Below are 27866 nucleotides of genomic sequence, written 5' to 3'. Positions count from 1 at the left end.
GAGTGTTTCTGTGGGAATTTTAGCCCATTCGTTCTGTAGAGCCTTAATGAGGTCAGGCATGTATGTTTGGTGAGAAGACCTGGCTTTCAATCTCCATTCCAGTTCATCCCAAATATGCTTGATGGGGTTGAGGTCAAGGCTCTGTCCAGTCCAGTCAAGGTCTTCCACACTGAACTCATCATCTTCTTTAAGAAAAGGGCCTTCCCCAAACTGTTGCTACAAAGTTGGAAGCATAGCATTCTCCAAGTTTTTAGTAAGATTGTCCTTCACTGGCGATAACAGGCCAAGCCCAATCCCTGAAAAACAGCCCCATACCAGTATCCCTCCTCCACCAAACTTCACAGTTGGTACAGTGCAGTCAGGCAGGAAATATCCTCCTGGCATCCGCCAAACCCAGACTCACCTATGTGACTGCCAAACAGAGAGGCGGTGTAAATTGTCACTCCACAGAAAACATTTCCACTGCTCCGCAGTCCAGTGTCAGTGTGGAAACCCATTCTGTGAAGCTCCATCTGCACAGTTTTTGCTTACATTTATGTCACTTGAGGTTGAGAACATTTCAGCTATGGAATCAGTACAGCATTGAAGACTTTTTCGCACCATGTGCCGAAGCAGTCACTGACCCTTCTCTGTGGTTTTATGTGGTCTTCTGCTTCATAGCTGAGTTGCTGTTGCTCCTAAACACTTCCACTTTCTAAAAATATTACTGTTATCCAGCAGGGATGACATTTCCCAAACCATTTTATTGTGAAGGTGACATCCATCACAGTACCACACTTGAAGTCTCTGAGCCTTTCAGAACAAGGTATTTTTAAAAATGTTTGCAAATGGCTAGGTGCTTGATTTTTATACACCTGTGGCAATGGGTTTGATCTAAACACCTGAATTTAATCATTAACAGGTGTGGCCAAATACTATGCCCATATAGTGCAGCTGTACTTCATGGAGGCCCAACTAAATTATACAGTTTCATATTTTCACATTCTGACTAAGGCAAAATCCCAAAGATTTTCATGATATCAAAAACAATCTGGGTACTAAAGAGACAGCTTTAGCTGGTCTACCCTCTTTCATGAGAAATCATGACCTATTTTTCTGAATAATTTCAACCACTCTAATCTGTTTTAATGTAATTTGGATCTTAGCAAACACGTTAAAATATCACACAGTTACAGAGGCCCTTACAGGACATGCAGAAATACTTTTATTCATTTTTTTCTGATAGGAAAATTATCATGACAAAAGCTGCAAAAAGAGACAAATAAATTGACAACTTGAGAAAACACTCTAGACTCTAGATGAGTGATGAGCAGTGATTTTTGAATATTTGAAATCCTTGATTTCATGTGACTGTCATCTTTATTTCCATGCAATACTTTCACCAGAAGGAGGCTGGAGCACACCTAAAAGCTGTCTGCTTGTCGCAGTGAAATAGAAATAAACAAGAAAGCAGTAATGTCCCATGACACAGCTGAGTTGCTAAAAAAATAACTTTACTTCTCTTCACTTAAAAGAGTTATTTTACTTAAATTTCATGCTGATGCATTCTAACCAGAACTTTCTCAATAAATTGACTTTTTTAATTGGACACTATTTATAATCAGTATTCTGTTACAGATGAGATAAACTGCTCGGCCGTAGCTCAGAGGTGTTTTGGATCTTCCTGCTCCTGGAGGATGGCCAGTTTGATCTCAGACTGCTCTGGCACACATGTCAAAGTTTCCTTGGCTAAGAGGCTTTATCAGAAACCACCCCTGAAGGCACTGAATTTGGTGTTTGAATAAATGAATTAATAATGCTGCCTTTACTGCACTTTTAAAGCTGGGATTTGCACCACTGATCTTCCAACTGGAGGTTCTACCTAATGAGCCATCACTTTACTCTCCAGAGAGGAGGCTCATTGCTTTCTCTTTTTCCCTCTCTGTTGTTCCCCCAGTAGATTTTTGGTACTGTCAAAATAAAAGTATGTAGGAGTTCAGTTTGGTACATTTTGGCACCCACTAAAGGTCTGCAGAGGGTAATTTATTACACGCCATTTTAGAGAGGTTTGTAATGTTCCAACATTATAAAAAGATTATTTTAGGATTGAACAGAAAAGATAATACAATGTCATTACAGTCACTGAAGGTGTAATGGTCAGGTGGCTGAACACTTTAATCCATAAAGTGTACAATCACTTTAGATTTAACACTCACACTCAAACTCTACATACTACAGTTGCACAGAGATGTGCACACAAAGCACATAAAGCAAATCCACATTGAGCGGATCGACCCAAACCAGAACAAGAACATGCAGTACAAGGTGTATTTTCAAAATAAAACACAATGCACAGACTCCCAGTTGTAAATGTCATCACTATTTTAACATCCAGCCATAAGTCATCTATCAGTCAGAAAGTCAGGCACCGGAAGCCATGGACAAGAAGAAGAAGTTATTTTTTTTATATGGGAAACCACAGGAGTGTAGATAACACCTCACATCATTTCTATAAAACATGAACCTTTTAAAAGGGACACATTTTACCCTTTTATGACTAGTTTATATTGTTCTCAGAGGTCCCCAAAACATGCCTGTGAAGTTTGTTGCTGAAAAAACACCCCAGTATTGGATTTTTGCATGTCTAAAACCCCCTCTGTCTCAGCCCTTCACAGAATGAGCCGTTTCTTTGTCTTTAAATGGTAATTAGCTGTCTGACTCCGCCCCTGACCACACCCCTCTCAGGAAATGGATGTAGCACTCCTGATGTTACAGTGGTACAGACACAAAGTTTTCTACCTGACTGGGATTCAAACCATCAATTTCCAAAACAAAAGTCAGCAGGGTAACCCACTGTGCTATCCAGCATCTCAGCTGGCAGCTGAGAGGAAGATCACAAGAGGAGTGTGGAACTTTCTATCTTTCTTTCTTTCTTCAAGCGGGGGGGGGGGCAACCAAACCTGGGGGCGGGGGCGGGTGCTTACTCCCCATGTGATGTCATGATGGTAAAATCTGAGAGTGGCTTTTTTTTAGCATACATTGTCTGAAAGGTGGAGAAAGAGCGGGTGGAAGGGAATGGCTTTTTCTGGTATTTGAGGGGATTGTGGACAGGCCAGGGGCACATACTTTTGTTAGAAAAGCCTGAAAAAGTGACTTTGCATAATATGGCCCTTTCATTTCCTGATGTAATCACCCATGGTCAAAGCAAAAAAAGCATCCAAAACAAGAGAATGACAATGATTAAGCCAGATGCAGGATAAATGAGGAGCTGGGATGGAGGAGAGTTACAAAAGCAACTTGCAGAGGGAGCAGAAAAAAGTAGCATACTGGGGCAGCTTCAAAATGTGATTAGCCAATTGCACACCCAGAAGCAAATCAGCTGGCTATCAGATGATCACAACTTGCACGAGATCAGCTGATCTTAGTTATAAGGCAGCTCTTGACTCTGTGGCCTGCCTGAACTAACACTGTATGCTCAACTTCTCCTGTAATATTATGACCTATATTGCGATCCCTCTTTTGCATAGTGTGCTCATGTTTCCATGCCATAATAACATTATTTACCCAATCTGTCAGGAGTATTGTTTTTAATTTCAGTGATGATCCAACAGTGGGAACAATGGGTCGGCGTCTTTGGAAGCCAAATAATTGTCAGGAGGGTCCACGGTTTTTCACAGACTCCTTTAGAAACACCCCTACTGAGGGAAACTCAGGCATGTGGAACTGCAGTTCTAACTTTTCTGTGATTTTACTCTGAGTCAGTGAGAAAGTTAATTCCCCTCAACAGGCAAGGCAGCCGCCTGTGTGTCCTTGAGTTTCACAAACACTGTGCAGAGATAATATCAAGAGGAAGTCTTTGGACAGACAGCTACAATTGGAAGATTTTTAATTTTTCATGCTCTGCTCATGAAGAGATCAGATGCAGAGACAACATCATAGAGGTCATCTCACTGTTCATATCACCACTAGATGGCACAAGCAGAGCATGAGGCAGTGGGACAAACATTTTTGGCTTTTCCAAGATGTTCTCTCTCTAAAACTGTTTTGTGCTGATAATGTTAACATCCTCATTCCAGCAGCCTTCAGGCTCTGAGAGCTCTGTCACACTCAACTTTGTTTACTCACCTGCTCTGAGAGATATGAGAAGAAATAAAAAGCTGGTAAATACATATTTCTCAGGAGTGATAGTGATAAAGACTGTGCTTTATTGATTCAGAACTAAACATCTGAACATGATAGCGCACAGCAGCAGTCTGCTTCTCCTCTATCAGGTTATTTAATCTAATCTAAGATGCCTCTTAGGCTCTGTACAGCACCAAGGCCACAAGGTAATCTCCCCAGAGGACTTTTTTTCATAATGTAACTCACTCTGAGTAGATTCCTTTGTGATGGATGAGCAGCAAAACTAATGATTGCAATAGTGGAGGCTCTTCTCTAAAGGTTTCCCTCATGTCCTTGCTTTCATTGCTTTGGCCCGGATCTCCCCCTGCAGGTCGTATTATCTATCACTGCTTGGCACAATACTGATGAGACACACATACAGACAGCACAGATAATAGTGCACAAACAGGCCTCTTCCAACTTTATATGATGGTGAATGCTTTAGGATACATGTCTTTGTGGTAATTTATTTGTTAATTTAACATATAATATGGTGTATAAGACACACTTTTAATACCTATTTTTTCATCTTAAGAGTGGTTTGATTGTAAGACTCCTCAATCAATGAAATCAACTGCCCAGCAGAAGTGGGCCATGCAAATTGTGGACTGTGTGTCCAACAACTTTTCAATATCCTTCACGCAGGACGATATTTAAAACCATTTTCCACTCTGGGAGAGGCTCAAAAGCAGACTTTGGCTTATGCACCGGTCCACACTGGTGGACTCAGAGGGGGAGCAAGGGGTTCAGTTCCACCACCTGAACCCTAATGTTCCAAAAATGCTTTGGAAGTGTCCTCTCTTTATGGTGCATAAAACACAATGAAGTGCCCTCCAGAGTAAAGTGCTAGTTGACAAAACATAACAAAGTGTCATTTTTGCCTTGGGTGCCTCCAAGTGGACAAAACCTAATTAAATGCCCTTTATTGTGTCCTGACAGAGGAAAAAAATTGATATGGTGGACTAAATATGATAAAGGGACCCCTTGGATATCCAAACATTGATTTAAACATAAGAAAGTGCCCTTCAGGGTGTCTTCTAGTGAACAAAAAGTGATTAGCTGCCTTCGAGGGTATCACTCCAGTCTCAAAATTTAGATACCCTATATATTTGCAGGCTGCAGGCAGCAACTTTGGGATTAAAGTTTCAGGACCACAGAACAAAGACCTCTCCCCCAGCGTAATAGGTGAGCATTGCAATTAAAAGGTTGCATACTGGGCAATCTGTAATCAGGATAGTTACAAACCATGTTGTCAGTTGACAACATGGTTTGATTTAATAAAAATCGGAAATCTGGGTCCTTACTTCACGGTGCAGCAGGTGGTGGGTCCTATGGCTGGACCAGTTAAGAACCACTGCTCTAGGGTACCCCTCCAGTGGGCAAAACATGACAAAGTGCCCTCTTGGATGCCATCCAGTGGAAAAAACATGATAAAGTGACACATGGGCCCCACCACCTATTTCAAGGTTTGCAAGTGAAAAACTTTGTGGCTAATGTAAATTAGTATCCATAATAACAGAGAAAAGTAAGATGGAGAAAAGGTTTCACTCAGAGATAATAGCTTAGTTATGGACACTCAGTAGTGGTACAAAAAGTAATCATCTGTCTTTACAATCTTATTTATGTGCTGAGAGGATAATTACTTCTACTGATACTCCGCTTCTGTTGAGTCACATCTCAAAGTAATTTGCATGAACACACAGCATGTATGCTAAATAACCTGATTTGTTCAACTTTTAAATTAGATTTTTCATGTCTTTGCTAAATTGGCCTCAATTAGGCACAGCTGGTAATGATTGTCAATGGAAAAAATATAAAAGTTTATTCAATTTGGAAGTGCTTGCAGAGGCTCAGAGCAATGCTTAAAAAGCATCAGATTAAAATGGAAATCAAAGTCTGCATAACTATGGGGCTGTGGCTTTCTGAAAGTACTATCAGATAAAAGAGATCAGGAATCATCTGAGGAATCAGAGTATAACACTTTACAAGTTATGGCGTTTTCTGGATTCTGTGGGAAACCCTCCAACTCACATAATGGGCTGAACTCTAGTTACAATGTGTCATAACAACACAAATGAGCGTCAGCAACAAAACCAGCTTAATTAAACTGTTCCCTGTAACAGTGTCCAACAACCTGTGAGTGATGCACTGTAAAGTTTCCAAAGTTTTTGCTCTCTCACTGCAGGCTGGTTAAGGGAGGGCAGGAGCACTGGGCAGTCACGGCAGCAGCTTGTAACACTAAATTCCACCAGACGCATTTTCAGTATGTATCTGCTCCATCACGACAATGGAGTAGTTAGGTTTCAGTTTTAGTCAATGAGAGTGCTTCCACCTTCTCCACTCATCACAGCTCTGACATCCTGGAGCAGATAAGCAGGACCACTGCGCATCAATTCAGCACAGAAAAGTTCAGCAAGGCAGGAAGTTTTGCCAAAACAAAACCAAGATATCCAGCTTAGTTGTGTTGTGTTTCCTGTGTTTTCTTATGCTTTTATAGCATTCCAGTAGTATAGATTCATACTACCAGGCATGATATTGTGATTTTTTTGTGAGCTCCTCAGTCTTGTGGGTCGTGCGGTCTGGTGGTGCTGCCCAGTACTGCGCACTGAAAACACAGTTGATGGGTGTTGATGCAGGGGCACGCAGTTAAACTGCAGCACAGCTGTGACAGACTGGAGGTGAACCCAGCGGGAGTCCCAGGGTTAGGTGTCACAGCTGCAGTCCTCATCACCACCTCATGTTGAGCCTTCAGATGTCAAAGTATTCCTTCAGCTTCATGAGGGGTAACCTGGCTCCTAGCATTCAACTTAATCTGCTTTGCAAGTGAATTTTTCATTTTTGGACTCTTCTCTTGCCTTGTTTTTGCCAGCGACCAGCTAGCACACTTACCTTAGTTTTACACCATCATCTTCTGTTAAATAAACTCTGTTCATCTTGGCTCGTGCTCTGCTTCTGTGTCCTAGTCAGCTTGTTGTCAAGCTTTTCTCACCCAACAGAGCTTGATAGCTTGTTTTACAAAGTGGAGCATAATTTTCATAGTTTTTTAAAAAGTTATGCTCCAACAAGAGTTAACATGAAGATAAAAGAATTTGGCTCACTGTTAATTCAATTCAATTGCCATTCTTAACCAATTTTTGCCACTTTTTAACTGCTTTTCCCCATTTTTACCACACATTTTTTCCACTTTTCCTTTTTCAAAACATATGTGCTCTGATATCACCCCCCCCCTTTTTTTTTACCACTTTTAACCAGTTTCTTCCACACATTTTTTGCCACTTCAAGCCAATTTTTTTCCACTCTTTTTACCAAAATTTTACCCATTTCATCCCATTTCTGCCACTATTTCACCACTTTAAACCACTTACAGATGCCAGATTTGCCAGTTTTAACCAAATTCTCACAATTTTTACCTTTATTCTGCAATAAGTTAATTATTTTTTCTTTAAGTTTTTTTCAATTCATTCTACTTTATTCTCTGGTATCCTGGAGTTTGTGCACATCATGGCTTCCTTTCCAAATGGTTTATTTCAGTGTGCTTATCCACAATTTTAACATTACAAATGAAAAGGTAGTTCTGTGCAAGCCTGAAAGGCTCCTTTATCCCCCCTTTTGGGCAGCCTTGGGTATACTTCTACTGTACACAGAAACATGGCCCAGCACATACATCCCCTCATCGCTCCAGTTAAAAGTCTTTGTGTAAATCTCCTGAAGCAAATGTTCATTCAGGGCTTATGCTCTTCCGACATATGATGAGCTGGGGAACATGGGAGAAGTGCAGCCTTGTTTTAGTAATTACCATGGTACACGCAAACTGCAAAATGCTCCTAGAGGATCACGGGACTGTTGACACATAACAGATGGGCATGTGGCGTTTCATTATCTGAATGGATTATTAGCCAAGTTAACTATAGCGAATGCCTCTGATTTCCCAGGAGTCATGTGGGGAGCCGTGATGAGTCAGAGGCTGTTGATTAAATTAGTAATCAACTTAAGCAATAAACAGAGTAAACAGGTAATTAAACATGATTTAGCCCTGGGTAATGGACCAGCAGGAATCTATACATAAAATGAAGAATGAGGGTGTTTTTGATGCTCCACGTTTCAGATCTGGGTGTTTATTTGATCACTTGTTGTTTCATGTAAACAAGGATGAAGTAGAATGGAAAATATTTTCAGTAGTCTGGTCCCCAAGGTGATGCTCCAGAGTGGTCAAAATGACCCTGTCCTAACTTTTATGAAACATGATATCAGCATAAAATTTAAAAATTAGCATATATATTTAAAGTGTCTCTGTGTCAACCTCTGATCAGCTTCCTTTGAGCTATTTTCATTCAAATACATCGGGTTCTCATAATTTGCAAATAATTACATACTGTTTTCATTTACATTTCCCACATTGTCCCAACTTTTTTAGGAATGTTTCGTAATAAGTGCTGACTAAGAGCTTTTTCAGAGAGATAAAGTCAACATGTCTGAGTCTTTGGCTTCTGATTAAAGTAGACAATCCAATTATGCTTCTAATTTTGTTTTTGAGACGTCAAATTTGCTCCAACATTAATAATAGATCTCAAGGTTAACTAAAGTTCCTGGTCTAAAACTGGCACTGCGAGACTGTTCTCTGCTGGATGGAGAATTTAACGGAGAACTCCCTGTTCCCACTCTATCATCGACTGTCACAACAGGCTATAAAGAGAAAATGAAGCCCCGGTTTCATCCTCCTCCCTGATATGTTCTGCACTTTCTTCAGTGGCTCTCCAGTGGCGGTCTGACTGTCAATTCTACGACTGTCTCTTTGTTCAAGTTCTAATTATCTCCCATTTTCTCTCTAATCTCCTCGCTGTGCACAAACGGCCCTTTTCTCTCTGACATGAATGAAGAGTTTGAGCGTGTGATGCCTGATTAACTGTGAGTGACGGGGAGATTAAATCAAACTCTTCAAATCCAGAATGATGTTTTGTTCTTCATCTAATAAGCATACTGTCTGCAGTGATGAATCATTCAGATATTAAAATGCTGGAGAGATTTAGGTTAAAGCCCTCTATGGGAACGTGTAATGGGTATAACAGCTGTAGTTGGCATACTTTAAATTCTAATAATTCTAATAATAATACATTAAAATAGAAGATAGAATAAAAAGATGATGAGAACTGAGGAGTAGAATTTTAAGCTCTGAGACATGAGATGGCCATTTTTAGAATATATTCTGAAATATTGATATTTCCCCTTGATCTAGAGAATTAATTATTGTGCAGTTTTGGAAAAGAGAAATGATCAATGTCATAGGCAACTGGATTCCATGATGTTTTTGAATTTATAGGGAATGCAGGATAGGAATCTAGTGGTGGTGGTGAAGAAGGATTCAGGATCATATGAGAGGAGGCTATCAGAAGATCCGGAATAGGACATTGATGGTTTGGCACAAAAACTGATGATCTGGACCGTGACACTGATGAGCAGAACCTGAACTCTGATAATCTGGCCCCTATGTTGATGATCCACATCTGGAAGCTGATGAGCTGAACCACGACCCTAACAATCTGGATGCAGCACTGATGATCTGAACCTTGATACTGAAGATTCGGACCCACCCCTGAAGATCTGGACTGAAGCTGGTGAGCAGAACCTGGACACTGATAATCTTAATGTTAGACTGATGATCTGAACCTACACTAAAGAGTTGAATCAAAACACTGATAATTCTGGAAACTGAAGAGTTAAATCAGATAAGGAACCTTACATTGATGATCTGAACCTCGACATTGATGATCCAGACCCAATGTGGATTCTTTGGACCAAGCCAATGATGTTGATGGTCCAAAGACTGAAGAGCCAAACCAAGATGCTGGTGATTTTGAACCAAATGTGGATGATCTTGGATCATTACTGATAATCTGAACCCAACATTGATGATCTGGCCTGCAAGACTGATGATCTGAACCATAACACTGATGATCCGGACCCAACATTGACGATTTTGACTGAGGAATGATGTTCATGGTCCAAAGACTGAAGAGCCAAACTAAGACGCTGATGATTTTGAACCAAAACTGATGATCTAAATCGAGGTAGATGATCTGGGCCCTGTACTAGAAGCTGACATTGATGATCTTGACTGGGACTTTGGTGATCTCAACGAAGGCACTGACAGTTTTGACTCAGACAATGATGATCTCAACACAAGTCGTCTGGACCAAAACACTGAGAATTTTAACTCAAAGTTGATGATCTGAAGCGTGACTTTGGTGATCTCGACCAATGCACCGACGATCCCAGACATGGATGATCTGAACCCAAAACTATGGACCTGGACACAGAAATTGGTGATCTGAGCCAACACTGAAGGTCTGGACACAAGTGCTGATTATCTGGCCCTGGAGTTTCTGGAAGACTGGGGTGGAAGGGGCTCACATGGATTGACACTGGAGACAATCTGGCAGCAGCATAGAAGAAAACAGATTTTAAGTTTGGCAGCAGCAAGAAGATTGATCTATAGAGGATTTGTCCAGACCTGGTCAATTGGGTCTAAAGATCAACATTTTACCAGAGCAGGAAGGGAAAGAGTGAAAGAGAGTAAGGAGAAATTTCATTAAAACACATTTCATCAAAGTATATTATCAGACACCATGATAAAACACATCTAAACAGACAATTTCAGTAGAAGTGGGTGTCAGATTGTCCTACCAGGCCGTCAGTAAAAGGAAGTAAACCATGTTAGAGACAAAGGGTCTCTATTGCTGTCAGGTGTCATTCCTGAATATCTCTTCTCTAAGAAATGTCCTTTTTTCTTTTGTTTTTTGCCTCACTTAAACAAGTTCCAGATCAGCACTCAGGACACAATCCTTGAGTGCTTTGTTCCTTTGAACACTGTTTGCTCACTGAAACAAACTGCCTGGATGCCTCACTCTAGAACTCTGCTTAACAGGTTAGGTGTAAGAGACCTTGTCTTTCTATCACTAAAATCAAGCTTGTTGTTTAGGCTTTTCACAAGAGGCGCTGGAGAATGTGTGAGAGATTTTTGACCTTCCTTTTCAACAAGTAGCATCAAGTCTTTAACTTGTCACGCAACATCTCTTCAGCTAATATAATTGATGTAAAGAAAGAAGATAAAAGGTGAAGTGTGAGTGTTCAACATCATTTTCTAAAAGGTTCAGCCTTTGTTTTAGAAGAGATGCTTGTCACAAAAGTATTTTGGATAAAACTCCAGCATCTATATTTCCAAGGAAACAAAGCAAGTGTTAGGTGGAAGTGCCTCTTATATGTTAATGGCTACACAAAGACAGCCTCTAGAGTTGCAAAAGTTACACATCAGGTAGCTTTCAGCAATGGCTCTGCTTAAAAGAAATTTTCAGGTTGCAGAGTGAGACTGAGAATTTTCCCTCCCTTAGATATGACTTGAACAAATAAAAGAAACAAGGCTCTGACAGGTCATTATTTTATGGTGTATTAGAGTGCTATGATCATCCGTACGGAAGACAGAACTCAACCTGACTCAGACAAGGCTGTGAGTTCATGTTTGGGCTTTTCTCATGGACCTGAATTTACCTTGATGAAGGAAGCCTTAGTGGTGTCCAGCAGGTGCAGACTAATCAGGTGAGGCTCTACTTGTACCTGAGGGTGGACTGATGAGAGGAAGAGTGCTGCAGTTCCAGCACCTAAAATTTGTTTTCCAGCCTAGCAAGAATAGTAGTCTGGGAGGGGTTCATGCAATGCCATACCCTGGATTGCAGTCAAGGAGGTTTTGGCTTAGAAACAAGTCTGAGCCAGTCCCCTTCTTCCTCCTGGATGGACTGAAGTCTTCTTGCTTTGTTTGGTTTGCTTTTGTCAGGGCAGCCTTGGATGCTGCCATCAAACCTGTGTCTGTGAATGGTGAGAGTGTGGAAGTTGTGGAGCGGTTCACCAGCTTGGCAGCATAATCCACTGATCCACTGACTTCAAGGCTGAGCTCAATCGCAGACTTGGACTTGTGCATTGGGCTATGGGTTGGCTGAGCAAGAAAGTGAGGCATTCCTGGTATCTGAGCGAATAAAAGTCTTTCAGTCGGTCTTTCGGTGAAAAACTTCCTAACGGTCTTAACTCAAAATTTAGTCACATAGATGTCAGGATTTTCATGTTTTAAAGCAACCTCATTGTGTGTTAAGACACAGATTTGGGATTGCACTTTACAGGGACTTTAAAGTAATGGAAAAAGGCATAGAAACTAACATGATCTGTTAACAAAAACACTCAGAGTGTCTGAATCATTAAAGTAAGCATATCTGGAGCTATTTACTTAACAATGTTGGTATCAAGATGAACATGTATCAGTTTTCCTTATATCATCTGTCGTGATAAAATACACTGAGGGCCTGATCCACCAAAGGTGGATGTGGCTGCCAGTGGCTCCAAAAATTACACATTATCAGCTCTCTCTTTCTGCCGCTTCTCAAAATCTTAAAGTCTTATTCACAAAGCATACAGTGCTAATAATAATCGGGAGCAAATATACCCAAAAAGTTGTCATCTTTGAGGCAGTTTGTTCTTGTTTGGTGTCTGGATGTTGAGAGGAGCTGTCTGCACCTTTACTCTGTGTGGATCCTCACTCTAATGCTGATGAAGAAAGGTTTTTGTTCCCATAAAAGTAATGAGGTTGGAACATTTTTTTTTTTTGAGTTTATTATGAGGGCAGAAGAGTTCCTCTGCTTAAAACAAAGCTTCCTCTAAATAAAGCAAACAAGGACATTTAAAAAACAAAAACACCACACTAGGTTGATGACTTTCAATGCAAAATGGTTTCTAACTGTCTTTGACTTATTAGCACAGGTTTAGGATGTACAAAGACCTTTTGTGAATCAGAGCCTGATTCTGTTTGTTCCAGTGGATTAGAGTTGATTACACTTTTCAAACCAACACATTTGCAAGTTGTACTGATAAAAAGATCAATTCCTTTAAGGTTACGTTCACACGGCAGGTACAAATGGCCCAAATCTGACATTTTTGTTTTTGCTCGTATGTGACTGACACCTGCTGTTAGTAAAACAGCACAAATCACATTGATTTGAACTTTGTATCTATAAAAGTTTTATAGACTTTATATTTCATTTGTGGTGCTAAATCAGAGGCAGTCAGTGGAGGGAAAGTGAGGTGTCATAAGTATGTGGTGACACTTTCATAAAAGCAAAACTTCAGGGGTTATATTGTAACTGACCTGTTTTGGAAAAGATTTCAAAAGAAATTGCCGAATGAATCACAGAAAGACACGGCTGCAGCGAGACAGTCTGGCTGCAGACCACAACTCTCAGACCAGTACAATGGGGCGACGCCTTTGTCAAAGAGGCACAATAAAATAATAATAAAATAAAAAAATAAAAAAATAAAGAAAACAAAAAAACTATAAAGCATCAGGAAAATACTGTAATGGAGCTAACGGAGCCAAGGCTAAAGCTAAAGAAATGACATTAGCTACTTGTGTAATGTAGCTAAATCTAGACATCTAGAATCTAGATGGTTTTATTTACAAAATGTTGCTTATTCTGTAATGTTTGCAATGAAGTTATTTAATGAATGTAACCACCAGACTTTATGATTAAAGTTTTATTTTTAAAGAAACGTATAAAAGATTGTACCAGGAAAATTATGCCGAATCCATTCTGATGTAGCATCTCTTGTAAGTTGTCTGCAAGAGGGGGCATTTCAGATCTGTGGCCTCTCTCATCAGAACAGAAATACACGCTAAAACTACTCACAAAATTTCAAAGTAAATCAGGTTGAAATCTTGGTAAGGGGAAGGGTAGGCTACCAAATTAAAAGTCCACAATCAGAGCAGCAAAACCTATTTACAAAATGTTTAATAAAGCCGACTAAACAATCTGCTTACAAGAAATAGAGCTAAGGCTAAAGCTAACAAAGCTACTTATATACATAGCTGATGGTGCTAAGTCTAAAGCAAACAATTAAAAAAGGAAAGCTACTTTAGCTGTGTATGCTATGCAGCTAAATCTAAAGTAAAAAAAAGCTACATTTACTTTAGTTAAGCTAAGTTACCTATTTAGCTACATTAGCTAGGTTTGGTGGATAAACGCAGCTGTCACAGCTGTTCAGGACCATGACCTGATCACACAGCAGACTGCTTAAAGACCAAATTAAAGATATAATTGAACAGCAAATGAACAAACAAATCACATCTGAGCAAAAAAAATCAAGACAGAGCATTCAGACCTTCACTGCAAACAAGCTTACGTCCTCCAGTTAATCATGCCACACGCTTGCCATGGATTATGTTGAGTGAGAGCTGGATTTCCCATGTTTAACAAACACCCAAGGCTTCTTTGCAACTCTGATCAGTAACCACCACAAAGTCAACTATTCTGAGAGGTTACTTACTGTTCCAGATGACTGCTATGTTTGCAAACCCCTCTCTCTGTCTGCCACCTTCCTGTCTGGTTCTGGCCATGCAACATGGTGGCTGATAAAATGCAAAACTCGAGGCGACAGAAAGGCAGCTGCTGCACCATTTGGTGGGGCCACAGTGTGTTTTCATTCTGAACTCAATTTGGCAAATATTATTGCTCAATTTTTAGTTGGACATGGACATGCTCCTAATTTAATGGGTTTCCTTCGCCCCCCTAACCTCTTTTGTGGATGTAATAAAGGAAAAAATATTCTGAATAACTTTAAATTACTATTACAAACTGAAGAATGCACAGTCTACACGTTTTTGCATTTTATTCGGTATTAATAATACCAAACCATTTGCAGCTCTCACTGCTCTCCCCGGTGTTCTCACATGTTCTCTCGTATTAGCACATGAAATTGATCCATGATATTATTCAATGCCATTGTTTAAACAATTTTTAAGTACTTGTGCACCCTTTCCTCTGTGTTGAATACTCTAATATGTTTACAATGAGTTGCTTCTGCACTGTGGCTGACCTGCAGGCAATTTGGGCTGCCTAAGTATCTGCTAAATGAACTGAAACTGAACTGAGGCTGAACCCCAGCCGGCAGCAGCTTCAGATAAGAGTCTCTGGCAATGTGTTGAATACTGATACAAGTCAACCAAAAACCTGGGATTATTTTTAAGGAAAATGACTTAAAATGTTGCTGCTGCTTTGCTTAAACTAAACCCCAAGTCTGTTGTCCCACAGTACATCCTTAAAATACTCCAATCTTCAGTATTAGTCATTTCTATTTAGCTAATAGATGTTTTCAGGGAGAAGGAAGAGATAAATCCCATGATTTTGTGCTCACTGCTCTTGCTGTTGGATTCTTTTAAGAGTAACAGCATTTAATAAAACCTGACCAACAAATAGAGTCGGGTTTCAGGGCGATTCTTCCACCGCTGTGGCGTGACTCCTCCATTGTCCGAGCCGCTGTGTTCCTTTGAGACTGAGTCATGGCAGCACTTCAGCCAGTATTAAGACCATGCATCACGAATGTCAGAGGGGAAATCGCACCTTGCCAAGCAACTGTACATTTTATCCGGCCTGGCTTGCCATCTTCCAGTTTCTTCTTCAGGAGCTGTCAGACCCTTTGTGCCAACTCATTCTCTGGTTTTCTTTCTAACTCCCACGTATAAAATTTGAGAATGTCCCTGAGCCAGTTTGTAGGGCACTGTCAGAACCTCTGAATAAATGACACATACACTGAAGAGGACTGCAAGGCTATACACGGAAAAACCCTCAGGTCAACTCAAACTCCTCTCCTTTGTATAGCAGCTTAAATCTCTCATTTTATTATATTTGACTATTCACTCATATAACTCTCTGGACTGTTTCCTTTATTCTGGTTTAAACATTTAAAGGGCAACTGCTTTCTTTCAAACTGTTCTAAACCACTTCTGATGCACAGCTTTAGAGAGACAGAGTCTATGGATGTGTCTGCTACAGATAAATATATCTCAAGGGCTCTTAAACAGATAAAAAAGATGTGGTTTTGAGTTGCCAGTCAGTCGTTTTCAGCTTTCATATCAAGAAAGATTAATTTTTTATTGACCCTTATTGTATTCAGGTTAAGTGGTACTTAGCAACTTCTGGCATGATGCTGATGAATTCGGTCAACCTTTTACCTGCTGGTTATCATCACATATGAAAAATATGTAAATATATAAAAATGTGCCTGATTAAGATTGCAATTCCCTGACTGGCCACTTGAGGCTGGCAGAAAAAGATTCAATACCCAGTCAGTACTGTGTTAAAATGCCCTGCTTTACAGTGCAATCAAATATGTTTACAGCCTGATAACAAAATGGTTTCATTTAGTCATTTTTCGACCCAACACAGAGCAAATTTTATGCTACCTTTAAGTAGCATTATGGATTATTAAGGCTATCACGCTTTTGAGTGGTTAAAAAGTTCAATGTGAAAACAATCCAACCTGATTAATGTTGAGAAAACAAATTATGAAGGATTAGGCTGCACGTTTGATAACTACTTTATCCACCTCATCCCTTGCCCCCATGATACTTTGCATGAAATGTGACGGGACTTCTGTTCCTTTTTGCACAGCAACAAGAGGCTAACCCTGATTATTAGAGTGATCTGGAGATTTAAATATGTAAACAGAATCTTGTAAAACTAAAACTGAATTTTATAATAATTATTCGTCCATCCTCAACTGGAGAGGACAAAAAATACCCCAGATAATGTGAACAAGCATTTTTAGCTCATTTTAGCATTGCAACAGTATTTGCTTGGCCAAAGCAAGACTCCACACTGGAACAAAGCCTTGAGAGCTGAAGGACAAACTGAAGAGTATTCAGTTGAAAACCTTCAGCAGTGACATGGAGACTGCCAAAATGACTCTGACCCTGAAGAAGGAATTGGAGGTACAATGCAAACAAGCTCATCTCCAATCTTCAAGCCATGCAGGTTTCAGACAAAGCCTGCACTTATGATTTTTACTCCATCACATGTGACGAGAGCACCGATGTCACGGACACCGCACAGCTCTTAATCTCTTTATGAGGAGTTGATGACAACTTTTGCATTACGGAGAAGCTGTTTGATCTGGTGAGTTTAAAAGGCACAACAACGGGTAAGGACATTTTTGAAGCCTTGTCAGCTGCTGTTGACAAAATGGGACTTCCATGGGAAAAGATGTGTGGAGTTACAACGGATGGGATCCAGCAATGACAGGAGAGCACAAAGGGGCGGCCTCCATGCTGTGCGCAAAGGTGAGCGAGAGAGTGGAGGTGAGGCTGTGAAAATGCTCTGTATCATCAACCAAGAAGCTCTCTGTGCCAAGACCGTCCAGCTTGGTGATGTGATGAACACTGTGATGAAAACTGTCAACGTGATTCAAGCATGAGGGCTCTATCACAGAGAATTTCAGGCTTTCCGGTCCGAAATCGATGTTCTCTACCGTTCTGATGTGCGCTGGTTTGGTTGCGGCTCCGTGCTGCAGCGGTTTTATGCCCACAAAACAGAAATTGACCAGTTTTTGAAAGGCAAAGACCGACCTCTGCCCGTACTGAGAGACCCTGCCTGGTTGGCAGACCTGGCTTTTTGAGTCGATATGACTGGACATCAAAAAGCCCACAAGGCAAAGACCAGTTTGTGCCACAGCTTTATGCACACATGAAGGCCTTCTGTGTGCAGCTCAGTCTCTTTGAGTCACAGTTATGCAATTTTAATGTTGCACACTTTCAAACGCTGTCCGAAATCAATTCGACTCTCCAGGATGCCAATTTGTGCTAAAAAAGGAAAATATGTGTCTGTGATCACATCGCTTTTGACAGAATTCAATCAGCGCTTCTGAGATTTTTGTCACTGAGAGAGACATCCAGCTGTTCTCTTCCCCCTTCCCCGTGAATGCCGAAGAAGTTGAGGAGAGTCTGCATTTAGAACTGATCGAAATGCAGTGTGAAGATCCACTGAAGAATAAACACCAGCTTCTCTCCCTACCTGACTTCTAATGAAGCCTGGAAAAGGAAAAGTTTCCTCTGATGACGCGCCACGCAAAACGAATAATGTGTCTGTTTGATTCAACATACTGTACATATGTGACCAACATTTTCCTTGATGACTTTGAACAAAAGCAGACTGAGAACCAAGATAACAGACAGCCTCTGTGATAACCTTCGCATCTCAACATCCAAACTTGCTCCGGACGTGCCAGTCATCCTCCAATACAAAGTGCAACAGCGCTGCTCCCACTGAATGCAGCCCTGCTCCTGTCATGGGTGAGTTAAAATATATGGCATCCAGTAATTATGTGTAAAAAGCCATTAATCTTAATAAAATGAATTTGATAATTAGATAAAAGAAAGAAGGTAGCATATTCTAATTGTATATAATCCTTTCTAACTATGTTATTTGTATAGGCACATTTGGAGTTAATTTATAAAATAACATCTGCTTAGAAGAAATCATTGACATGTTAATTTTTTTACATCACAATATCTAGAAACATGAATTGAGAAAAAATTATCTACCAAAATAAAAACTCGATTTATAGCGCCCTGGTGAATAAAGACAACGGATTAGGGCAGAAAATAGTGCTAATCGCGTTTATTTGTTCCTTTTCCTGCTCCGTCTCTTGGTCCGGTTTAGAAAGCAGATGGCTCTAATCATCTTTCAATATCTTCACCACCATAAAGTTACATAAGCTGGGTTTCCATTACAGTTTTTTTTCTGAAATAAAAGCGATATTTCTAAAATTTCGACAAAGTACAATGTTGCTTTGAATGTGTTTCCATTGACGAGCATTTCGTGCATGAGCCTCGTAATTCTCGTAAAATCTCATCTTGCTAGACTCTGCTGCAAGGATGCTGGACGCTCAAAACCTGTTGCGTGTTGGTACAGTTATGATTACATTTGCAACGGTTGCCTTGATAATTTTGAACAAAAGACGAAGGTAACGTATGATCGTTCTGAGGCAAAGTCCATATGTTTGGCAAAAGCAACAAATAAGGATATAAGTATGATGTTAAGTCCACACGGGTACACACGTACAGCGCCGTGCTGTCTCGGACATGTGACACCTCATGTCCTAAGACCTGCAGGGTAACAAACAAAAAAAAAAACAAAAAAAAAACCAATTAATTCTGGAGGAAACGGTTAAATCTACTAAGGTAGATGGCAGTTTTGTTAGTGTAGAATGACAAACCTGTACATGGTCTCTACTTTATCCAAAAATCTTAAAGAGTAACTAAACTCAGGAGTTTCAGCCAAGGTGCATCTGGTGACGTTCCTTGGGGAATGATTTCCTATCCAATTAAACCCAAAATGTAATTGTTCTTGTCCAACTAGTCCAAAGTCAAGTAAACAAACTCAGTAAACCAACGTCACAGTGTAGTAAAACATCCCACTATAACAGCAAAGTTGGTTTACAGAATGAAGGGGTCTCCTGCGCCTCAGCCCCTCTACAGGTGGAGGTCAGTGTTTTCAGAAAGGATCAGTAATGGACAAAGGATATTTCAATGGGTACTTTCTGACAAGCAAATCCAAAGAAGAAACTGGAGCACACAAGTCACTTTTATGCAATTCTGCACTTGTCCAGAAACTAGTGATATTACAGCGCCTTGTCTTCTTCATATGTATACACTGCTAATATTAATTTTTAATACTGATTCATTGCATTAGTTTGTTTTTGTTTTCTGGATGTATTTCTGAGTTTTAGTGACCTTATTTAAGAGATGGGAAAGTGGATAGAGACAGAAATTAGGGAGAGAGATTGCAAGAATGGCCAGATTTGAAACAAGGCCACCTGCACGTGAAGGGCGCGGCCATAACCAGGCTACCAGCGCTCTTATATTTATGTCATGTTGTATGAATTGAGTCTGAATTACCCTCTTGTCATGTGTTGCTTCAGTTTGACAAAACAGAAACACCACCATTGCAAAACAACATTTTAATTTAATTGTTTCACGTTAAAAACACACACTGTATGCTGCATCACAAAATGAGAAAATGCTGTCCTGCGGTAGCAATTGAAGCCAAAGTAGAGAGAGTAAACAGCCAGTGTCGTTGTCACCAAGAGAAGAGAGACAGGTTTATCTCACAAACCCCTGCAGGTCGGCCGAGGGTTGTGTTGGTCTGAAGCCACAACATGAGAGAGTACACAGAGACGGCAGGTTGAGCTACAGATGGGAAATCATCATTCAGTCTTATGAAGCATTGAACTCATTCCTACCTGTGATGTATATTACCATGATGACAGAGACCATGCTGGGGTGATCATGGATGAGAGGCAGATGCACTAAATCTTCCACATGGTCTCACACAAGCTTTTGGTGTTAAGCCATATATATTAAATATATATGCTACTCTTGTGTCTGAGGACACTGAAAGTTCAGCTGTACCTGTTTTAGAGAGGATGCCTGGTGCTCATACTGTACCGAAGTGTGTCCATTTTTTAAACATGACATTCAACTAACCCCGAAACTCTACATCCTGTTACATAACATTCTCACCTACTGAGAGCTGAAGATTGAGTCACATCACAAAAAATGTGACAAATATGGAGTCACTTCTAGCCCTGGGGTGCTTGTTTTACTGAAGGTCTTTTAAATAAACTCTGCCTCAGGCAGGTCTGCATGGTACCCGTTTTTATGAGGAAAAAAACACAGATATTTACACCGTAACACAGCAGAGCCTGTATCCTTAAAATAACATCTAGCCTTAACCCTCTGTGGGAGCTTTGTCATCATATGAAAATGGTTTAAATTGTGAGAGGCGGGGGGTGTTTTTTCTAGCAGGACAAAATGATTCCATCTTTGATGAAGTGGCCGTCTGAAAAATCACTGTGACATTCTCCTAATGAAGCAATGGCTTAACAACACCAGGGGCATATTCATTTGCTGCAGCGTTTTGTACATGGCTTACAGTCTGGCAGGCGAATATATTGAGATTGTACCTCACTTAGCTGGGTGCTGTGTTGAGGTGCAGCATCCAGAATCCAGCCATTTATTTACAGTAAGAGTATGACATCTCTTTAAAGACGTCTCTAGAGAACAGCTCGGCAAACCTGGGAGAAACGCAGCAGACGCCTTTTAAAAAAACTGATTCAACTGAAGCTGACAGGTGAAAAATATGCAAAAAGAAGAGGTGCAAATGTTCAGATTTGGCCCAGTTTTCAGTAAACAAAGAAAAATGTTCAGGTTTTCTTTTTCCTCAGTACACATCACTATTTCTTCCACTGTAAGAAATGTAATTGAGAAATGATCATTCTCTCATAAGTGACGTTTTCAAAGGATTGGGCATCCTGAACTATGATTTTAAACAACCATATGTTCAATCTGTACATTCGAAGTTCGATACCTCACTTTGGCCCATGTCACAGGCCTGTCCTGCAGATAGACGGACAAATGGCACACACGTACAGCTACGCAACACTGCAGTCCAGCGTATGCATCAGCAAAGAGAGCAAGATAGATCGACGCATGCAGTTTGGACAGTTCAGAAGCAGTTTTTGTACAGTTCATTTGGCAGTGACCGGAAAAAGAACGTGTTTGTTACATAGATATTCTGCACAGGGATGAGCCCCGCCTAGTCTCTGAGTTTGTTCTTTGTGCGAGGCAGACCTCACTGCAGATGTGGCACAGTGGAGGCCACCCTCCCACTACAGTATAGTGTGGGGTGACAGAGAGGGCCGATAAGTCCAGTCGACAGCTCCTTAATCCCCATTAGTGCCTGGAACAGGGCGGTGTGACAGAGCGCAGCCCTGTCCTTAGACTGGCCCCCCGTTCTTGTCCTTGTCTCCTTTCTTCCTCTGTTAAGGTCCAACAGGGTGCCCCAGCAGAGGATGTAGCGCCACTCAGTGGAGGGCACCACTGGACTTTAGTAGCTCTGATGGAGACGGGGGATGGCCTCAGCAGGCAATCTCCTCCAGGGTGCCCAGTGTTGTCTGCAGGGGGACTGTCACAGTGTGGCTGATGGTCTCCGAGTGGTTTGCCACAGGGTCACAGGAACTCTGGGGAAAAAGGAGAAACCAAAAAATAACAAATCCTCTGTCCTATGGGAGTCAACGGATTCTGATAGCTTCTTGTTGACTTTAATGTCAAAATATTTTGGCTGGAAAGCAAGACATTAGCATGCTAATCTTGACTAACAGAAGCCAAAACTAGCATTTTATCACAGCTCTGGAAATAGCAAAGGAAGACCCCTTCAGCAATCATCAGAAGACAATTTCCCTTTCCATCAAAATTTTATTCCCACTAAAGTTGTTTACTTGAGGGCAGCCAGACACTCAAGCCAGACAAACCAAACGTGACAAAACAGAATATTTTCTTGTCAGAAGCTAGAAATACAATCCCCAACTCCAAAAAAATGTTGGGACCTTTTGAAAATTATTTTAGAAATAGAATACAATGATTCGCAGATCATTTTTGATATATACAGTTGAATGCAGTGCAAAGACAAGAAATTCAATGGCTATACTGATAAACTTTATTTTTAACATGATGCCTGCAATACATTCCAAAAATACTGAACTGGGAAAGTTGTGGAATGCTTAAAAAACACCTAAAACATTCCGTAGGTATGAGTAAACCGGGCCACACACCATACATTACTCATGGTGATTGCTGGCTTTAACTAAAGTCAGCAAAAGTTAAATAATAGATGGTTTCTGAGATAATTTTACCAGATTATCCCGTAGTTTACAGCGTGTTACGAATTACCTTTTTTTTTTTTTTAAAGATTTATTTTTGGCCTTTATTAGATAGGACAGTGGATAGAATTGGAAACGGGGAGGAGAGCGGGGAGAGACATGCAGGAAATGGTGCCACGGGCCGGATTCGAACCCGGGTCGCCTGCGTATATGGCGTGCGCCTTAACCACTCGACTACCGGCGCGCCTACGAATTACCTTTTATCTCTCCGACCTGATTGGAGGCACTCTGACTTGAGATTGTAAATATTAAAGTCCCTGTAGAATAATAAAAATATCTATATTTAAGGTTTGTTGTATGACAGGCCACTGTGTTATGAACCATTCAGCCAAATTTCAGTCATGAAAAACATCTCTAAGTTCATAAAATGTAGCTTTAAAATCATGAAAAAATGAGGCAGCAAAATCAGCTCTATGGTGTGGGCGTGTCGGTTGAATGAGTTAAAGCCACGCCCACTCATGAGAAATGCGATCCTCTCAAATTCTCCAAAATGCTTCTGATCAGAGCGCAGCTGCCTAGTTGTCGGGATTGAATTTACTGTTTTCTGGCACAAATCTCTCCATTATGATGCTTTTATTTACCCGTAGGCCACCGTGGCTGATAGATTTGGGAAATTTGTAAAAAACAAACAAACAAAAAAAACTGCATGTAATCCGCTGTTAACTTTCAATAAAGGCAGTTACATCAGCTAACAACAGACTGCACTGAAAGGAACTCCTTGGTGATTTTATGCACACTAAAATATGCAAAATACATTAAAGGAAACCCTGCAATGTTGAGCAACTTTACATGTACATCAAGTATGAGAAAGAATTCTACTTGAGTGATGTAACAGTGGTGAACATGCTCCTATCCCAACCTTCTTGAAATTGTTTCAGGCATCAAATTCAGAATAAATATGCATTCCCAAAACAAAAAAGTCAGTTATTACATTAAATATCTTGTCTAGTTGCTGCATCCAATTATAGATGAAAAAGTATTTGCAAATCCCTGTATTTAGTTTTTATTAATATTTTACACAACAACCCAACTTTTTTTAGGAATTTGGGTTTGCAGGTAATATAGGCATATATGATGGTACCTTGCACATTTGAACAGCTGAGTTTTTCTAGCAACTCAAGAGTGAGATCTAGGTTGAGTTTGATATGAAATATTGGTGCTAAAGTTTCCATTTATCCCTTAATTTAGTCTAAGTCAACTTGAATTTAGCCCTCAGTAGAAGAAGATGACAGCGTGCTGGGGTACGGCTACATTAGAATTGGCTGAAGTTAAAACTTATACCAAAAGTCAGCATCCTCACTGCATCTTACAATCTGTCAATTAATGTCTACTTACATTTGCCCAGGTTAGCAAAATGAAAGTAATAACCTGAAACTACTACTCCTAACTACTTTGTCATGCTAACAGCGTTGTGAGCTGCAGCTCTGCAAACCTCTCCTCAGCCTTCTCCTCCCTTCTGTAACTTTTGTGATTACTGATTTAGCAAGATTTGATGCTCGTGCACATGCTTGGTAAGGAGGGATTAGTTGCTCCCAGCAGAGTTCGTACTCGCTGCTCAGATTCTTTGAGAGCTCCCTCAAAGAGCAGAGCTTTTCCTGCCAAATTAGCATGCGGCTGTCAGCCTGAGCGCAGTCTAAGATTTCGCTGATTCTCTCTCTCTCTACATGTCGAAGGAGTAAAGATGGTGCGGCTCTTACCACGTCCTCTCCGTGACTCTCATCCTCGTCCTCTCTGCTCAGTAAATCCAATAGTCTGTCTTTCACCACCTGCAGGTTTGGAAAATAAAAGCCTTGATTCAAACTTCATTCAGACTGCAATAAAAGATCTCTATGAGCTCTTCATGTAATTACCAGCTGTACAGGAACATTCAACTTCAGTGTGTGGAGTAATTAGGTGGCAAATGTGGCAACAAACTTAAGCACTACAATTATTCCAGCATGAAACCTGTTTGAAGAGGCTTCTGAACTGCTTATGTCAGGGATATGAGGGGTTTCACTCCATTATGGCCATTGAGATGGAAAAAAATACTTTTCCAGAGTATTTTCAAACCCCGTTGGGAGGTGAAGACTATTATGTGCTTGTCAGAACCCTGTGCAGCTGAAAAGCAGCATGAGGAGCTCTAAAGAGGGGCACACATCAGAGCAAAAGGTAATGGAAAAGTACCATCACACAGTCTTTCATCTGAGTCGGCTCTGAAGTAAATCTAACTCCTATCTGCTTTTTTTATATCAGTGACATTGTTTCTGCTGTCAGCTTTCATAGCCAGAGCTCTAGCTCTTCACCAGAACTCGAAAACAAAGCATGATTTGGTTCATAACCAAAAAAAAAAACAAACAAAAAAAAAACAGTGAGGGTCTTTAGAGGGGTGATCTGTGGGTGGAATTAGAAATGTTAAGGGGGGTTAAAGTATGAAAATAGCACACAGAGACTGACCTCATAAGCATAGTCAAACAGCTCCAGGATGGTGAGGATGCTGGCTCCAATGAACAGGCCCATCTGACCGCCAATATCACCTACAGAGGTCACAGATGAACACCAGTGGATAGAAGGGAAATAGTTTAGATGTAGTTAGCAGCTGTTTTCAACTGGGTAGCCTCAGAACCCATCTATATCAAATAAAAAAAAAAAAAGATTAAAAAATGCTACAGTTTGGTCCTTAGATGCAACAAAAATATCACTGAAGAAGGTGAGAGGGCAAAGCAAACATGTATAAAAGCATATCTTTACAGAAGCATGCAAACATACATTATTACCTCCGCCAAGGAGGTTATGTGATCGGGTAGGTTTGTTTGTTTGTTAGTTTGTTAGCAACATAACTCAAAAAGTCATGGACAGATTTTCATGAAATTTTCAGGAAATGTCAGAAATGGCATAAGGAAGAACTGATAAGATTTTGGGACTGATCTGGATCACCGTCTGGATCCAGGAATTTTTTTAAAGGATTCTGTACTATTGGGAGATAGGGCTGCACTGTTACCACTTTACACCAGGAGATGGCGGACATGAGTAACTTATCCAAAGTTTTGGAGTTTATAGAGTTTGAAAGACACACCTGGTCGAGGAGACGAGTCGAGCGTAACAGAGAGAAAGACAGCGAATTGTAGCGAGAATACTCACAATGCTGGGAGGAATAGAGGAATATTCACCCTCTGCCATGACTTTCACACGTAGCAAAGCCAATGCTTTGCCTCACCGTGTCTCCACCCCACTGGGGAGGAAGTAATCGGCGAATTAGATTTTGGGAATGATACGGATCATCATCTGGATCCAGGAATGTTTTTAAAGGATTCTTCACTATTTGGAGATAGGGCTAATGGCGGAGGTCTGTGCTCTCTGAGTGCTTTTCTAGTTTTTAACATAAAATGTGAATATTTTGGTAGGTAAACCTGCTTTCTTATCTGAAAATAAAGACAGAAAAAATGTTGGCATCTAGAATAATCAAAATGTACTCGTTTTCATTGTACAACAGAGTTTAATTAAATATATGGATTTATGTCCACTTTGGCCTTTAGTACATTAGACAATCATTACCTACTTAAATGGTTTCAGCAAAGGTATACTGTCTATCCAATGCACAAAAGAGGAGGAGACATTGAACTTTCCTATTTAAAAACTGTGGAACAGTGATCTTTAAGTCTGTAATAAAATCAGATATCTTAGATAAAAATCACTGACAATGAGGAAATCTACTGACAGTACTACAACGTTTTTGTGCAAGTAAATATTCATGCTCACAGTTTTAGACTGTATATTATGTGAAGATCTCTTTGTTTAAAGCAGTGATTCTCAACTGGTCGAGTGTCAGGGACAACCTCTACCTCCTTTCAGACAAACTGCGACCCCAATTTTGTAAATCTTTCAATCATAACTAAATGTTTTTTTTAATTAAAAATGAGGCTTTCTGGAGTGTAGATGCACTATTTCAGCTCTATTTGTCTGAGATAATAGAACACTTTTTTTAGTTTTAACAGTACTTAAGTATTTTTTTGTCATTGTACACAAATTATTTGACAAAGCCCTAAACTACAAAGCCTTCCGAGGATGCCTTTGGGCATTCAACACTTTGCATCATGAAAGAAGTTACTGACTTAGTAAAGAGAACTCCTGTCTGTGGGTACTAACTTCAACATTATAAGATGTACTTAACTCTGAGAAAGTTCACTTTCTTGATCAACAAACTGTTCGGGCTTCCACTGTAAGACTGAACAGTTAATAGTTGCTATAAAACTGAGTTGTGTTAACTTAAAAATCCAAAACAGCTATTTTTTCTCTTTTTTTCTGAGTTGATAGAAAACATTTTTAGTTAAAGTAAACAGTACGCTGTCACTTTCAGTTTTTTTCCACAGCTCCAGAGAATAGACATTTTTGTTCTTTTTTTCATGTCTGTTTTATCTATAAGCTTGTCAGGCTAATACTAAATATTTTCTCTCTAGTTAGTAAAAAAAATTAAACAAAAAGAAACTGAATCTGTCCTTAGATCAAAGCATTAGAAGAAAACTCCCTTTTTAAAGATTTTGTGAATGTAGCTTTAAAGGATATTGAATTTCTTTTCACTGATTCCAAAAACATTTGGAGAGTCAATGCTTCAACTTGGCAAACAAAGTGAAAAGTGAATGTAAATGCAGGCTTGTCAAACTGAGGTTTAAGTTCAGCCTCACCCTGCAGATATTAATAGCTGAGTCTTGTATTTGAGCTATAAAAGTCCCAGCAGCCCAGGTGTTTTTTAAAAATCTGTATACTTTAGTTCAGAAGCACTGCATGAAATATAGATGCTATAGCGCATTAAATATAGATATTATTGTGCAAAATGTTATAGTTGATTCATCATAAAATATTAACGAGAGTGAAACAAGCTAAGGCCCATGTCTACTTTTTTGCACCTGTCATGTTTGATTCTGCTTGACTGAATAATCCACTTTTTATTCATTATTTCTTATTTATTCATACGATATCCCTAGTAACCTGGATTTAGGATCCTGATTATTGTACACAAATACATTTAATTGGCTATTAGTTGTGTCTGAATTAAGGTAAATGGCGCTGTCAGGGGGCTCTCAATCAAAACAATTAGTAATCATGGGTGTGATTCCCTGCTACTCTACTGCCATGTATCAAAGTGACCCCCATTAGAAATCTTC

At 40.1% G+C, this 27866-nt stretch overlaps 1 protein-coding gene across 2 annotated transcripts in view; it reads right to left on the bottom strand.

Moving 5' to 3' along the window:
• Window positions 1-20015: 20015 nt before the first annotated feature.
• The window catches only part of asic2 (acid-sensing (proton-gated) ion channel 2), a 506219-nt gene continuing 498368 nt past the window's right edge, over window positions 20016-27866 (bottom strand). For both annotated transcript variants that reach the window (XM_041817045.1, XM_041817044.1), the window contains 3 exons: window positions 25162-25241; window positions 24426-24494; window positions 20016-22029 (listed from right to left, as the gene is read on the bottom strand). In XM_041817045.1, the coding sequence (XP_041672979.1) occupies window positions 21928-22029; window positions 24426-24494; window positions 25162-25241 (251 nt within the window). In that variant the 3' untranslated portion in view covers window positions 20016-21927. The remainder of the gene's footprint in view (window positions 22030-24425; window positions 24495-25161; window positions 25242-27866) is intronic.

This window comes from Cheilinus undulatus, linkage group 21 (genome assembly GCF_018320785.1).
Source record: "Cheilinus undulatus linkage group 21, ASM1832078v1, whole genome shotgun sequence".
Classification (NCBI taxonomy): domain Eukaryota; kingdom Metazoa; phylum Chordata; class Actinopteri; order Labriformes; family Labridae; genus Cheilinus; species Cheilinus undulatus.
This window is presented reverse-complemented; position numbering and strand designations above follow the sequence as displayed.